The sequence below is a fragment of the Bufo bufo genome, chromosome 4 (assembly GCF_905171765.1).
Source record: "Bufo bufo chromosome 4, aBufBuf1.1, whole genome shotgun sequence".
Classification (NCBI taxonomy): Eukaryota; Metazoa; Chordata; class Amphibia; order Anura; family Bufonidae; genus Bufo; species Bufo bufo.
The window spans coordinates 369,691,397-369,707,890 of NC_053392.1; the positions used below are offsets into that span (position 1 = coordinate 369,691,397).

A 16,494-nucleotide genomic window follows, 5' to 3' on the forward strand; every position below is an offset into this window, starting at 1 on the left:
TGTCCATCCCTTCATGACCACCATGTACCCATCCTCTGATGGCTACTTCCAGCAGGATAATGCACCATGTCACAAAGCTCGAATCATTTCAAATTGGTTTCTTGAACATGACAATGAGTTCACTGTACTAAAATGGCCCCCACCAGATCTCAACCCAATAGAGCATCTTTGGGATCTGGTGGAACGGGAGCTTCGTGCCCTGGATGTGCATCCCTCAAATCTCCATCAACTGCAAGATGCTATCCTATCAATATGGGCCAACATTTCTAAAGAATGCTATCAGCACCTTGTGGAATCAATGCCACGTAGAATTAAGGCAGTTCTGAAGGCAAAAGGGGGTCCAACACCGTATTAGTATAGTGTTCCTAATAATTCTTTAGGTGAGTGTATGTCATTAAGCAGATCTGCCTATTTTTTCCATAATCTGAAGCCACGCCCCCGGGCCCACTGTGCCCTGCAGCCGAATCTGTCCATGGATGCACGTGACATGGAGGTGCTTCACAACAAGCTTGTCGATGCCAGATAATTTGAGCAGTCTATCTGCGCCTGCGCACTTCTCCTTCACCTGTAAGAGCAGAGCATGTACAGTCTGCTCCCATCAGTGGTGCCCTCCGAGTGTGAAAGAAATCAGCAGCTAGTGGAGAAGGAGGATGTGCTACCCTGAATTTCCCTGCAAGCAAACCCTCCTGAGCCCCTGTATATAGTTGGCATTTGTATAGAATTGTATATATATATGTAGAAATAGGGAGCTATTTAAAATTTGCACTGTCCTGACCCCAAAAGTGGGCGGGGCCTAGATTTTACCAACTGAAACCAACTTGAGAAAGGCTTCATGTTGGAGCCGAAACGTTGCGTCACCAATGGGTGAATAAACCACTATTTTCCACATTATCCTGGAGCGCTGCTCTATTTTTTGGACTGGATTTTCTGGTAAGCTTGCCCTTTTGAGCCTGCACCCGCAGTATTGTTTATAGGTTGGTGCTGCCTTACTTTTTCTATTGTATGTATAGATATACAGTACAGATCAAAAGTTTGCACACACCTTCTCATCCAAAGAGTTTTCTTTATTTTCATGACTATGAAGGCATCAAAACTATGAATAAACACATGTGGAATTATATACATAACAAACAAGTGTGAAACAACTGAAAATATGTCATAATCTAGGTTCTTCAAAGTAGCCACCTTTTGCTTTAATTACTGCTTTGCACACTCTTCACTCTTGGCATTCTCTTGATGAGCTTCAAGAGGTAGTCCCCTGAAATGGTCTTCCAACAGTCTTGAAGGAGTTCCCAGAGATGCTTAGCACTTGTTGGCCCTTTTGCCTTCACTCTGCGGTCCAGCTCACCCCAAACCATCTCGATTGGGTTTAGGTCCGGTGACTGTGGAGGCCAGGTCATCTGGCGCAGCACCCCATCACTCTCCTTCATGGTCAAATAGCCCTTACTTTCAAAGTTTTCCCAATTTTTGGGCTGACTGACTGACCTTCATTTCTTAAAGTAATGATGGGCACTCGTTTTTCTTTACTTAGCTGCTTTTTTCTTGTCATAATACAAATTCTAACAGTCTATTCAGTAGGACTATCAGCTGTGTATCCACCTGGCCTTCTCCTCAACGCAACTGATGGTCCCAACCCCATTTATAAGGCAAGAAATCCCACTTATTAAACCTGACAGGGCACACCTGTGAAGTGAAAACTATTTCAGGGGACTACCTCTTGAAGCTCATCAAGAGAATGCCAAGAGTGTGCAAAGCAGTAATCAAAGCAAAAGGTGGCTACTTTGAAGAACCTAGAATATGACATATTTTCAGTTGTTTCACACCTGTTTGTTATGTATATAACTCCACATGTGTTAGGCCTCATGCACACGACCGTTTTTTTTTTTACGGTCCGCAAAAACGGGGTCCGTAGGTCCGTGATCCGTGACCGTTTTTTCGTCCGTGGGTCTTCCTTGATTTTTGGAGGATCCACGGACATGAAAAAAAAGTCGTTTTGGTGTCCGCCAGGCCGTGCGGAGCCAAACGGATCCGTCCTGAATTACAATGCAAGTCAATTGGGACGGATCCGTTTGACGTTGACACAATATGGTGCAATTGCAAACTGATCCATCCCCCATTGACTTTCAATGTAAAGTCAGGAGTCCCTTTTATACCATCGGATCTGAGTTTTCTCCAATCCGATGGTATATTTTAACTTGAAGCGTCCCCATCACCATGGGAACGCCTCTATGTTAGAATATACTGTCGGATATGAGTTAGATCGTGAAACTCAAATCCGACAGTATATTCTAACACAGAGGCATTCCCATGGTGATGGGGACGCTTCAGGTTAGAATATACTAAAAGAACTGTGTACATGACTGCCCCCTGCTGCCTGGAAGGTGCTGCCAGGCAGCAGGGGGCAGATCCCCCCCTGTTTTTAACTCATTGGTGGCCAGTGCGGCCGGCCCCCCTCCCCTGTAGTTAACTCATTGGTGGCCAGTTGGCCCCCCCTCCCTCCCCTGTAGTTAACTCTTTGTTGTCCAGTGCGGACGGCCCCCCCCTCCCTCCCCTGTAGTTAACTCGTTGGTGGCCAGTGGGCCCTCCCTCCCCCTCCTAATTAAAATCTCCCCCCCTATCATTGGTGGCAGCGGAGAGTACCGATCGGAGTCCCAGTTTAATCGCTGGGGCTCCGATCGGTAACCATGGCAACCAGGACGCTACTGCAGTCCCGGTTGCCATGGTTACTTAGCAATTTGTAGAAGCATCATACTTACCTGCGAGCTGCGATGTCTGTGTCCGGCCGGGAGCTCCTCCTACTGGTAAGTGACAGGTAGGTCTGTGCGGCTCATTGCTTAATGATCTGTCACTTACCAGTAGGAGGAGCTCCCGGCCGGACGCAGACATCGCAGCAGCCAGCAGGTAAGTATAATGCTTCTACAAATTGCAAAGTAACCATGGCAACCGGTACTGCAGTAGCGTCCTGGTTGCCATGGTTACTGATCGGAGCCCCAGCGATTAAAATGGGACTCTGATCGGTACTCTCCGCTGCCACCAATGATAGGGGGGGAGATTTTAATTAGTAGGGGAGGGAGGGGGGAGGGCCCACTGGCCACCAACGAGTTAACTACAGGGGAGGGACGGGGGACCAGCCGCACTGGACAACAAAGAGTTATCTACAGGGGAGGGAGGGGGGCCCATTGGCCACCAACGAGTTAACTACAGGGGAGGGAGGGGGGGCCGGCCGCACTGGACAACAAATAGTTAACTACAGGGGAGGGAGGGGGGCCCACTGGCCACCAACGAGTTAAAGAGGACCTTTCACCGATTCTTACCCTATGAACTAAGTATACAGACATGTGGAGCGGCGCCCGGGGATCTCTCTGCACTTACTATTATCCCCGGGCGCCGCTCCGTTCTCCTGCTATGCCCTCCGGTATCTCCGTTCTCTAAGTTATGGTAGGCGGAGTCTGCCCTAGCGCTGGCCAATCGCATTGCAGAGCTCACAGCCTGGGAGAAAATAACCTCCCAGGCTGTGAGCTCTGCGCTGCGATTGGCCAGCGCTAGGGCAGACTCCGCCTACCATAACTTAGGGACTGGTATCTCCGCCTACTATAACTTAGTGAGCGGAGATACTGGAGGGCATAGCGGCAGAACGGAGCGGCGCCCGGGGATAACAGTAAGTGCAGTGAGATCCCCGGGCGCCGCTCCACATGTCTGTATAGTTAGTTCATAGGGTAAGAATCGGTGAAAGGTCCTCTTTAACTACAGGGGAGGGAGGGGGGGACGGCCGCACTGGACAACAAAGAGTTAACTACAGGGGAGGGAGGGGGGCCCACTGGCCACCAATGTGTTAACTACAGGGGGGGGGCCTGCCCCCTGCTGCCCCCTGATGCCTGGCAGCACCTTCCAGGCAGCAGGGGGCAGTCATGTACACAGTTCTTTTAGTATATTCTAACCTGAAGCGTCCCCATCACCATGGGAACGCCTCTGTGTTAGAATATACTGTCGGATCTGAGTTTTCACGAAGTGAAAACTCAGCTCTGAAAAAGCTTTTATGCAGACGGATCCGTCTGTATGAAAGTAACCTACGGCCACGGATCACGGACACGGATGCCAATCTTGTGTGCATCCGTGTTCTTTCACGGACCCATTGACTTGAATGGGTCCGTGAACCGTTGTCCGTCAAAAAAATAGGACAGGTCATATTTTTTTGACGGACAGGATACACGGATCACGGTCTCGGCTGCAAAACGGTGCATTTTCCGATTTTTCCACGGACCCATTGAAAGTCAATGGGTCCGCGAAAAAAAACGGAAAACGGCACAACGGCCACGGATGCACACAACGGTCGTGTGCATGAGGCCTTAATTCATAGTTTTGATGCCTTCAGTGTGAATCTACAATTTTCATAGTCATGAAAATAAAGAAAACTCTTTGAATGAGAAGGTGTGTCCAAACTTTTGGTCTGTACTGTATATATATATATATATATATATATATATATTATCTTTTAAATTTGATGTGGTGTGAAACTGTAAAAAAAATCTAGATGGGGTGGAATGTAAAAAAATAAATATATAAATCTTCCACAGTATAATTACAGTGATACCATATTTGCAATTTTTCCTTTTAATACTGAAAAAGATAATTAAAAAAAATTATATTCGTTTCTTTGCATCTCCATATTCTGATCCCCATTTCTGTTTTAGAATTATGTCTACGTTGATGATTGAGGGCTAATTTTTTGCGTTGTGATCTGTAGTCTTATTATTTCTACCACTTTGGAGTGTGTGGGTGAGTGGGTTTTAGATCACTTTTTTTTATTTTTTTTTATGAAGCAATGAAAAAAGGTCAAATTGGCCATTTTGATATTTTTTTTTATGCCGTTTGCCCTATGGGATACATATTTTAATAGTGATAGCTTTTTTAGAAAGCGGCGGTGCCAAAGATTAGAGATGGCTTTGCGGTTCACCCGGCGGTCGTTTCGCTGTGAACTTTACGCATTTGCGATTCGCTGAACATGCAAACATATGGCGATATTCGCACGTGTAATTTTTTTTTTGCATAGCGCCGAACTTTGACCCATGACACATTCATAAGGTAGGACAGGACAGCCAATTGAGACGTTTCAGCACATGGACACACCCCCAACCCTATAACAGAACCCGATCTGGCAGCTATTTTACATGATGTGTTTTGCCAGTATAGGAAGAGGTTGCATTTTGGAGCAGGGACAGTTAGGGACACCAAACGCTAGCCAATAGGGCCACAAAAGTCCTTTTAAGGACTGGTATAGGTGTGCTATCGATAGGTGTGATATAGAGGGGTGTGTGATATACTTATACTTTCTAACATAGAAATTATATTATAGTGTATTTGTATTGTGCAGCAGTTGTGTGCGGTTCTGCTGCGATTCCGCAGCTAGATAGAGGGTTTCCGCCAAATACTGATTGATGGGTGCTATATACCTGTTTCCGCCAAATACTGATTGAAAGGTTCAATATACCTTCTTCCACAAAATACAGATTGAGGGGTGCTATTGCTATATACCTTCTTCCACCAAATACTGATTGAGGGCTGCGATACACCTGCTTCCACAAAATACTGATTGAGGGGTGCTATATACCTGTTTCCGCCAAATACTGATTGAGGGGTGCCACATACCTTCTTCCACAAAATACTTCTATTGCTATATACCTTCTTCCACCAAATAGTGATTGAGGGGCGCTATTGCTATATAGCTTCTTCCACCAAATACTGATTGAGGGCTGCGATACACCTGCTTCCACAAAATACTGATTGAGGGGTGTCATACACCTGTTTCCGCCAAATACTGATTGAAGGGTGCTATATACCTGTTTCCGCCAAATACTGATTGAGGGGTGCCATATACCTTCTTCCACAAAATCCTGATTGAGGGGTGCTATATACCTGTTTCCGCCAAATACTGATTGAGGGGTGCTATATACCTTCTTCCACAAAATACTAATTGAGGGGTGCTATTGCTATATACCTTATTCCACCAAATACTGATTGAGGGCTGCGATACACCGGCTTCCACAAAATACTGATTGAGGGGTGCCATATGCCTGTTTCCGCCAAATATTGATTGAGGGGTGCTATATACCTGTTTCCGCCAAATACTGATTGAGGGGTGCCATATACCTTCTTCCACAAAATCCTGATTGAGGGGTGCTATATACCTGTTTCCGCCAAATACTGATTGAGGGGTGCTATAAACCTGTTTCTGCCAAATACTAATTGAGGGGTGCCATATACCTTCTTCCACAAAATACTGATTGAGGGGTGCTATTGCTATAAACCTTCTTCCACCAAATACTGATTGAGGGCTGCGATACACAATGTATGGCGGTGGTATCCAATAACTGGATGGCCATAACTGTATCCCTTTCCCTGCCCACACCATCCTTTTTTCGACCTGGCATGAGCGGGAAAAATATGCAGATTGCGGTGCTAAGGACCTTTGCGCCCCAATCTGTGTCAGAAATATGCCTAACATAGACGTATTTCTATATAATTTTTCTATATAATAAATGGCCACCTAATTGTATTATTATTCGGAGGTAGGGCTAATATCTTTATATTATATAGATTCTAGTGTATTATACTGTGCTCTGTATTTCTTAGTAGAAAAATGATCCTTGGGAAACACAGTCCTCATCCCTGACCACCAGGATCAGGTAGCGCTCTGTCAGTACATGGCGGCCTCCCCTCTCTGCCACGCTGCTCCGCTGTGTACTGGTGCTTATTCTGACACTAGGGCTGGGTTACCATCCTATTTTTGCCATCCATTTAATGATTACCAAAAATTTATGCGTTAACAGATGCCTCAGACTGATGCCGTACAGTGGCGTCCGTTCACCATACAGTTCCATGGTAGAAAATAAAATTACTTTAACGTATGCATTTTTTTTACTGGACTCTGCAGGATACAAAAACGTGGAGTGCTGCACATTTGTATACATCTAACCGATAGGAAATAAAAAATTTCTAGGCTCCAGCAGGGCACATTTTTGAGAGTTTCCCTTTAAGATGCATAAAAATGGCCCCTAATTAAAATACATATGTTTTTGGGGAATTTTTGCCAATGATCCCCCTCTGGTATATCACTGTCCATGTTGTGGGACTATTTGTGCACTCATAGTTCATATTTGGTGGCTGCAAATATGACCTGAAGGTTTTTCAGGTTTGCCTGCCATTAAAGTGAATGGGGCCTGCTGTGAACGCGCGATTCGCGAACATTTGAACGCGCATTCGCGTTTGTGAAACGTCCCGGCCGATGTTCGTCCATCATTACCAAAGATCATTTATATTTTTATTTTATATTTATTTTTATCTTTATTTTGAAGAAAGAGGGATGTTTTAATATTTAAAAAAGCCCTCCTTATTTAAAAGACCTCCTAGATTATAGATTTTTTTGACTGGGTGAATAAAATAATAGACAGTGGAGGTGCAGTAGACATCGCATATCTAGATTTTAGTAAGGCTTTTGACACTGTCCCACATAGAAGACTTATCAATAAACTGCAGTCATTGAGCATGGACTCCCATATTGTTGAGTGGATTAGGCAGTGGCTGAGTGACAGACAACAGAGGGTTGTAGTCAATGGAGAACATTCAAAACAAGGTAATGTTACCAGTGGGGTTCCACAGGGATCTGTACTGGGACCGATTTTGTTTAATATCTTCATAAGTGATATTGCAAAAGGCCTCGCTGGTAAGGTTTGTCTTTTTGCTGATGACACAAAGATATGTAACAGGGTTGATGTTCCTGGAGGGAAACGCCAAATGGAAAAGGATTTAGGAAAACTAGAAGAATGGTCAGAACTCTGGAAACTGAAATTTAATGTGGATAAGTGCAAGATAATGCACCTGGGGCGTAAAAACCCAAGGGCAGAATATAGAATATTTGACAGAGTCCTGACCTCAGTATCTGAGGAAAGGGATTCAGGAGTAATTATTTCAGAAGACTTAAAGGTGGGAAGACAATGTAATAGAGCAGCACGAAATGCCAGCAGAATGCTTGGATGTATAGGGAGAGGTATAAGCAGTAGAAAGAGTGAAGTGCTTATGCCGCTGTACAGAACACTGGTGAGACCTCACTTGGAGTATTGTGCGCAGTACTGGAGGCCATATCTCCAGAAGGATATAGATACTCTAGAGAGAGTTCAGAGAAGAGCTACTAAACTAGTACATGGATTGCAGGATAAAACTTACCAGGAAAGGTTAAAGGACCTTAATATGTATAGCTTGGAAGAAAGAAGAGACAGAGGGGATATGATAGAAACTTTTAAATACATAAAGGGAATCAACTCGGTAAAGGAAGAGAGCATATTTAAAAGAAGAAAAACTACCACAAGAGGACACAGTTTTAAATTAGAGGGGCAAAGGTTTAAAAGTAATATAAGGAAGTATTACTTTACTGAGAGAGTAGTGGATGCATGGAATAGCCTTCCTGCAGAAGTTGTAGCTGCAAATACAGTGAAGGGGTTTAAGCATGCATGGGATAGGCATAAGGCCATCCTTCATATAAGATAGGGCCGGGGGCTATCCATAGTATTCAGTATATTGGGCAGACTAGATGGGCCAAATGGTTCTTATCTGCCGACACATTCTATGTTTCTATATGTTTCTATGTTTCTAGGGGATCTGAACATGTGATCTTTAGATTGCTTCTCCTATAGACTGCTGTGAATTAGCATTTGCAGTCTAAGGGCTCATGCACATGAGCATGTGTGCCCCATGCCTGTATTGTGAACAGCAAACATCCCATTGACGTGAATGGGTCTGCAATCCGTAAGATACAGAGTGGTGCAGAGCAGAGGCACGGATCAGAAGGCCACAGAAGCAGTACAAAGTGCTTCTGAAGGATTTTGGTCTTTGACTCTGCACTGCAGAAAAAATCTTCTTGCAGTGCAGAACGTATCTTGCAGATCATAGACCCATTGAAGTGAATGGGTCCACATCTGCCAACTGCCTGTACTCGGCCGGTACCTGTGCATTGTGGACCACTATTTGTGGCACAGCACTCTTGAGGAAAGCCACCTCAGGTGCCGTGGTTACAAAAGACCATGGCATTTGAGGATTAAAGGGGTTCTCCGGGAATTTAGAAAATGAAAATAATTATATATTACTTTAGTATAAATATATTCCCAAATACCTTTCAGTAGTTATAATGGCTTGTTTAGTTTCTTGAGCAATCATAAGGAGAAATAAAATGGCCGCCATCCTATTAATACACACAAAATCGGTCCTAATCACACAGCAGGACAAGTTACTTTAGAGCACTGAGCTAAAAAGCTGCCTCATCCTCCTCTCTGCTCTGCTTGTCAGGTATTATGATCCTGAATACAGATGATAAGATCTTCAGCTGAATCTCTGTAGGAATGGAGTTCATGAGAAGACATGAGAGGAGGGTGGGGATGTGGAAAATGAGCAGCAGCATTTGTATGCAGTCTACATTACCACAGTCTGTCCCTTCCATCCTCTCTGTACTTCGTGTCTCCTCATTAACTCCATTCCTACAGAGATTCAGCTGAAGATCTTATCATCTGTATTCAGGATCATAATCCCTGACATGTAGAGCAGTGAGGAGGCTGAGGCAGCTATTTAGCAAAGTGTTCTGTAGTAACTTGTCCTGCTGTGTGATTAGGACAGGTTCTGTGTGTACCAATAGGACGGCAGCCATTTTATTTCTCCTAATCATTGCTCCCCAGACAAAACGAGCCATTATAACTAATGAAAGGTATTTGGGAATATATTTCTAATAAAGTAATATTTTGGTATTTTTATTTTCTTAATTCCCAGAGAACTCATCTAATGTCTGCTATCAGCATTATGGTCAATCACAGACATTAGCCCTGGGTCTCTGCTCTTTAACCATTTCACTACCGGAGGTTTTTTCATTTTTGCGTTTTCATTTTTCTCCTCTATCTTCCCTGAGCATAACTTCCCTGAGCAACATTGGTTGCTATGACGCCGCGCGCTTCATGCCGCCGCTGGTGTATAGTGATACACTGGTATAGATCATACGAGTGTATCACTGTACAGCACCGGCGGCATGAAGCGCACGGCGTCATAGCAACCAATGACGCCGTGCGCTCCTGCTGTCAGCAGGAATCCCTGCCGGGTTACCACGGACCACTCTCGGCCGCGGAACACGGCCGTGTGCATGAGGCCTAAAGCAACATGGCTGACTCTGCAATAAGACCTCATTCTTCCACCATGTAAAAGAATTAGGGTGCATTCAAACAGTAGAATTTTTGGTGTTCTTTGGTAGCAATAGCAGGAAAATATTTTCATTTCAACAAAAACTATTACAAAACACTTTGACATTTCTGGTATATAATTTAATATACATGGCGATGAAAGAAGTTGAGGCATGACTCATCCTGTCATCCATGAGCCCATGTACTTCACTTTAAAAAAATAAATGTACAGATAAACAAATGCTTTATAAAAGAACAAACTTAAACAGCAGCATTTTATACATTTAAAATAATTTTTGCTCTAGGATTATTTCAAAAATCATCCAGGTCGGGATATATAAAGTTGTTATGGTATAGAAGATAAGCCAGAATTTGTCCTCCACAGATCATCATGGTCAAACCAATGCCTAAATGTACACAAGATAAAGAAGACTTGATTAGCAAGATAGAAGATGGGCATGTATGTACAGTATGTTAGAGTGGGAAAAGAATGACTATTGAACCCTTAGTATAAAGTACTACAGACAATAATTGGTACTAGATGACACTAGATTTAATGAAATGCAAGTTAGTTGTATAAAAGAGTGTCTTAAAATGTTGGAGAGATACTTGTAGATATAAATTCATTTTTTGACTACTTTAATAACCTGACTTAAAACATACAGGGGCGTAGCTACCATAGTGGCAGACCATGCGACTGCTATGGGGCCCAGGGCAAGAGGGGGCCCAGTTGGGATTATCTCCTCTTCTACTGGGGGTGAAAACTTGGTCAGGACTCTACCTTCTAAAGAAACTTTTAGCAATTGAGGCAGTGGAAAAAAATGTCCCAAGGGTCATTAAAAAGGGGTTTAGGCCGAAACCCTTCTGTCCTGTGTGGGGGGCCTAGTTCAATTCTTGCTATGAGGCCCTTACTTCTCTATGTACACCACTGTACACACATATCCGTGACTTAGTATTCTTTTAAATTATTCAGTCCATACCTCGAAATACAGCCGGTGGAAGTATCCAGCCACAACAAAGGGCTGTAGTGAAGCCAAAGAAGTGGCGGGTCGGCGCATGCACAGTGCAACTCCCTGTTCCTCTGCCCATAATGGGCACAGCAGCGCGCAGGTGCGGGGCAAGTGTGGAGCGGCACAGGCGCGAGATTTGTGAGGGAGAGGAGGAGGTAATAATAGGAAACGAGGGTGGACCAGAGGGGTGAAAGAGGTGTGGTTTTCTGGACTCATCGCCGAGGGGCCTGGGCACTTGCTGCAGTAACGCCGACCCTGGGCACTTGCCAAACCTCATTAGCTTAAGTTTTAAAAGTCTTTTTTGGAAGATCTCGGCGAGGGACAGCACAAATAAAGATAACATTGTAATGTGGGCAAAGGAGTCTATAACCTGATCTGAGCGGTCTAAAATGCTCAGATTAGGTGACAGACTCCCTTTAAAGGGGCTCATGTTGAACAGGCAGTATGAATTGTCAGCATCATGGCACAGAGCAAGGGAACAGAGCATATTTTGTTTTATATACAGTCGTGGCCAAAAGTTTTGAGAATCACATAAATATTGGAAATTGGAAAAGTTGCTGCTTAAGTTTTTATAATAGCAATTTGCATATACTCCAGAATGTTATGAAGAGTGATCAGATGAATTGCATAGTCCTTCTTTGCCATGAAAATTAACTTAATCCCCAAAAAACCTTTCCACTGCATTTCATTGCTGTCATTAAAGGACCTGCTGAGATCATTTCAGTAATCGTCTTGTTAACTCAGGTGAGAATGTTGACGAGCACAAGGCTGGAGATCATTATGTCAGGCTGATTGGGTTAAAATGGCAGACTTGACATGTTAAAAGAAGGGTGATGCTTGAAATCATTGTTCTTCCATTGTTAACCATGGTGACCTGCAAAGAAACGCGTGCAGCCATCATTGCGTTGCACAAAAATGGCTTCACAGGCAAGGATATTGTGGCTACTAAGATTGCACCTCAATCAACAATTTATAGGATCATCAAGAACTCAATTCTTGTTAGGAAGGCTTCAGGGCATCCAAGAAAGTCCAGCAAGCACCAGGATCGTCTCCAAAGTGGATTCAGCTGCGGGATCGGAGTGCCACCAGTGCAGAGCTTGCTCAGGAATGGCAGCAGGCAGGTGTGAGCGCATCTGCACGCACAGTGAGGCGAAGACTTTTGGAAGATGGCCTGGTGTCAAGAAGGGCAGCAAAGAAGCCAATTCTCTCAAAAAAAAAAACATCAGGGACAGATTGATCTTCTGCAGAAAGTATGGTGAATGGACTGCTGAGGACTGGGGCAAAGTCATATTGTCCGATGAAGCCTCTTTCCGATTGTTTGGGGCATCTGGAAAAAGTATTTTCCGGAGAAGAAAAGGTGAGCGCTACCATCAGTCCTGTGTCACGCCAACAGTAAAGCATCCTAAGACCATTTATGTGTGGGGTTGCTTCTCATCCAAGGGAGTGGGCTCACTCACAATTTTGCCCAAAAACACAGCCATGAATAAAGAATGGTACCAAAACACCCTTCAACAGCAACTTCTTCCAACAATCCAACAACAGTTTGGTGAAGAACAATGCTTTTTCCAGCATGATAGAGCACCGTGCCATAAGGCAAAAGTGATAACTAAGTGGCTCGGGGACCAAAACGTTGACATTTTGGGTCCATGGCCTGGGGACTCCCCAGATCTTAATCCCATTGAGAACTTGTGGTCAATCCTCAAGAGGCGGGTGGACAAACAAAAACCCACTAATTCTGACAAACTCCAAGAAGTGATTATGAAAGAATGGGTTGCTATCAGTCAGGAATTGGCCCAGAAGTTGATTGAGAGCATGCCCAGTCGAATTGCAGAGGTCCTGAAAAAGAAGGGCCAACACTGCAAATACTGACTCTTTGCATAAATGTCATGTAATTGTCGATAAAAGCCTTTGAAATGTATGAAGTGCGTGTAATTATATTTCACTACATCACAGAAACAACTGAAACAAAGATCTAAAAGCAGTTTAGCAGCAAACTTTGTGAAAACTAATATTTGTGTCATTCTCAAAACTTTTGGCCACAACTGTAGTTTTGTTGGAAAAGATTCAGTATAACTTGCATTTTATTCATTTACGGTAAACCTCTGCTTATCCTGGCATTAGGAGTCCAATGAGTGGTCCTCCTCAGTAATTGACAACTATCTTCATATGTATAGTTATAGAAGAAAGGCTGCCATTCATTGATTAGGGCTGCCAACAGGCCCAGAAAACTGTATATCAATCTGTTCAGCAAATCCTCCCATGTAACATGATGCCAGAAGATTAGACAGTATTTTTATGGTGGCAGGTTTCCTTTAAGATTAAAAGGGGAGGGACATGTTTTCCCTCTCCCTCGTACTGAAACTTATTTTTGAAGTAGACACGCAGGAGAAGGGATCTCCTGAACAAGATGTAAAAACCTAACCTTACACTAGTGTATATGTTGAGTAGAGATGGCCTTGCGGTTCGCCCGGCGGTAGTTTCGTGGCGAACTTTGCTCGTTCGCGGTTCGCCGAACATATGGCGATGTCTGCCAGCTCAATATTCTTTTACATTGTGAAGAACATTAACCCATGACACATCCATCAGGTAGTACAGGACAGCCAATTGAGATGTTTCAGCACATGGAAACACCCCCTACCTTATAAATAAACTCGATCTGGCCGCCATTTTATATTCAGTCTTTTGCCAGAGAGGTTTCTGTGTGGTGCAGGGACAAACTGTTAGGGACACCAAACGCTAGCTAATAGGGCCACAAAAGTCATTTTAAGGACTGGTATAGGTGTGCTATTGATAGGTGTGACTTACTGAGGGGTGTGATATACTTATAATATACTTTCTAACATAGAAAGTATATTATAGTGCACTTGTATTGTACAGAATTTGTGTGCGTTTCTGCAGCGATACTGCAGTTACACAGAGTGACAAACGCTATTGGAACAAATAATTTCAACTGGTGTGATATACCAGTTGCCCCCCCCCAAAAAACTGATTAAGGCAGGGGTGTGTTATACCAATAATATACTTTCTATATAGTGTATTTGGGTAGTGCAGAATTTATGTGCGGTTCTGCTGCGTTACCACAGCTGCACAGAGGGACAAATGCTATTGGAACAAATAATTTCAACTGGTGTGATATACCAGTTGCCCCCCCAAAAAATTGATTAAGGCAGGGGAGTGATATACCTATAATATACTTTCTATATAGTGCATTTGGGAAGTGCAGCATTTGTGTGCGCTTCTGCTGCGTTACCGTAGCTACACAGAGTGACAAACGCTATTGGAACAAATAATTTTTTACTGGTGTGCTATACCAGTTGCCCCCCCAAAAAACTGATTGAGGCAGGGGTGTGATATACCTTCTTCCACAAATATTGCTCTTCTATAGGGACTTTGTCACTGGGTCATTTTAAAAATGACAGGCAGAGGAAGAGGCAGGCCATTCCGCAGGGGTGGTAAGGGTCGGGCAGGTGCACCAGGCCAGAGCCTAAGTGGGAAGTTGCAGAAGGTGCGTGCAATTACGTCAAAGGACGCACCAGAGTTTCTCACTGAGCCTTCCGCTTCTGCACCCTCCTCACTCTCTGCTGTGTGCACCCCCAAAGACACCACCACCCCCATATCCCCTCCGCTCGATTCAGAGAAATTATTTTCCCATCCATTCCAAGACCTTACCGATGCGCAGCCATTCTTGGCATTGGACCAGGAAGAGGCGGTATCAACGGTTGCCACCCAGCAGTCTGATGACAGTACCCAGATCAGCCCAAGGACGGTGGTCCCCGCTGTTGCTGCCTACTCCCATCACCGAGCCCTGTGGGAGCAACACCGTCAGAACCCACAAAGCCACACTCCCGGTGCTCCACGTCCTGCCTCTTCTCTTTCCTCCTCCCATTTGTCCTCCATTCCACCTTCCACCGTGCCGTTGTCGCATTCATCTGGCAAAAGGCAGGCTTCCATGGCCCAAATGTTCGAGCGTAAAAAGATGATGACGCCGGATAACCCTCTTGCCCAACGGCTGACTTCTGGCTTGTCGGAACTGCTAGCCCGCCAACTACTGCCATATAAACTGGTGGACTCAGAGGCCTTTATACAATTTGTGGCCATTGGCACACTGCAATTGAAGGTCCCCGGAAAAAAATATTTCTCCTAGAAAGTCATCCTGGAGCTATATACGTTCAGCAACAAGTGAATGTATCTGTCGGTACCAAGATACATCTGAACACAGACACGTGGTCTAGCAAACACGGGCAGGGAAGGTACATAACTTTTACTGCCCACTGGGTGAACCTTCTGACGGCTGTCAAGCATGCAACCAGTGGCACCCAAGTGGATTTGGTGTTACCGCCATGGATTGCATGCAGGCCTGCCTCTTCTTCTTCTCCTCCTACTCCATCCTCCATCTCCTGCTCGGCTGACTCCTCCTTTTCCACTGCTACCGCCTCTTCCACTGCGCCCCCCCCCCCCCAGCTCCCCAGAACCTATTCGACGTGCCAGGTGAGACCTTGCTATGCTGTGCTGTGGCTGTTGTGCCTGGAAGCCAAGAGCCACACCGGTCCTGCACTCCTTTCAGCTTTGCGGTCACAGGCCGATCAGTGGCTAACCCCACTCAATTTGACAGTTGGTAAAGTGGTGTGCGACAACGGTGCCAATCCTCTGAACGCGCTGAATCAGGGCAAAATTACACACATGCCGTGCATGGCACACGTCCTAAACTTAATCGTGCAGCGATTCATTGCCATATACCCCGGGGTCCAGGACGTCTTGCAGCAGGCCAGGAAAATCTCTGGCCATTTTAGAAGATCTTACACGGCCATGGCTCGCCTTGCTGATGTTCACCGGCGACACCACCTGCCCGTCAGACGTCTGATTTGTGACTGTCCGACGTGATGGAACTCCACCCTGTATATGCTTGATAGGCTACTCCAGCAGAAATGTGCAGTTAACGACTACCTGTACGAACTCTGTGGCAGGACAGGTTCTGGGGAGCTTGTTTTTTTTTCACCGCGACAGTCGCTGCTCATGACTTCTGCGGCCATTTGATGAGATCACCAAACTGGTCAGTCTGGGGGGGAGACCGAGGATGACATTATCCTGGACGATGAGCAGGAGCCAGTCCACTCCACCGCTTCCAGTTTAGTGCAAATGAGGGCCTTTATGCTCCAGTGTTTGAAGAGGGACCCCCGTATAAAAAGCATAAAGGGCAAGGACCAGTACTGGGTGGCAATGTACTTAGACTGCCGGTGCAAACACAAAATAGCGGACATGTTACCAGCATCACA

At 44.9% G+C, this 16,494-nt stretch overlaps 1 protein-coding gene across 1 annotated transcript in view; it reads right to left on the reverse strand.

Moving 5' to 3' along the window:
* Nucleotides 1–10,187: 10,187 nt before the first annotated feature.
* The window catches only part of TMEM244 (transmembrane protein 244), a 67,893-nt gene continuing 61,586 nt past the window's right edge, over nt 10,188–16,494 (reverse strand). Inside the window, exon 6 of the mRNA XM_040426978.1 lies at nt 10,188–10,618. Coding sequence (XP_040282912.1) covers nt 10,524–10,618 — 95 coding nt within the window. The 3' untranslated portion in view covers nt 10,188–10,523. The remainder of the gene's footprint in view (nt 10,619–16,494) is intronic.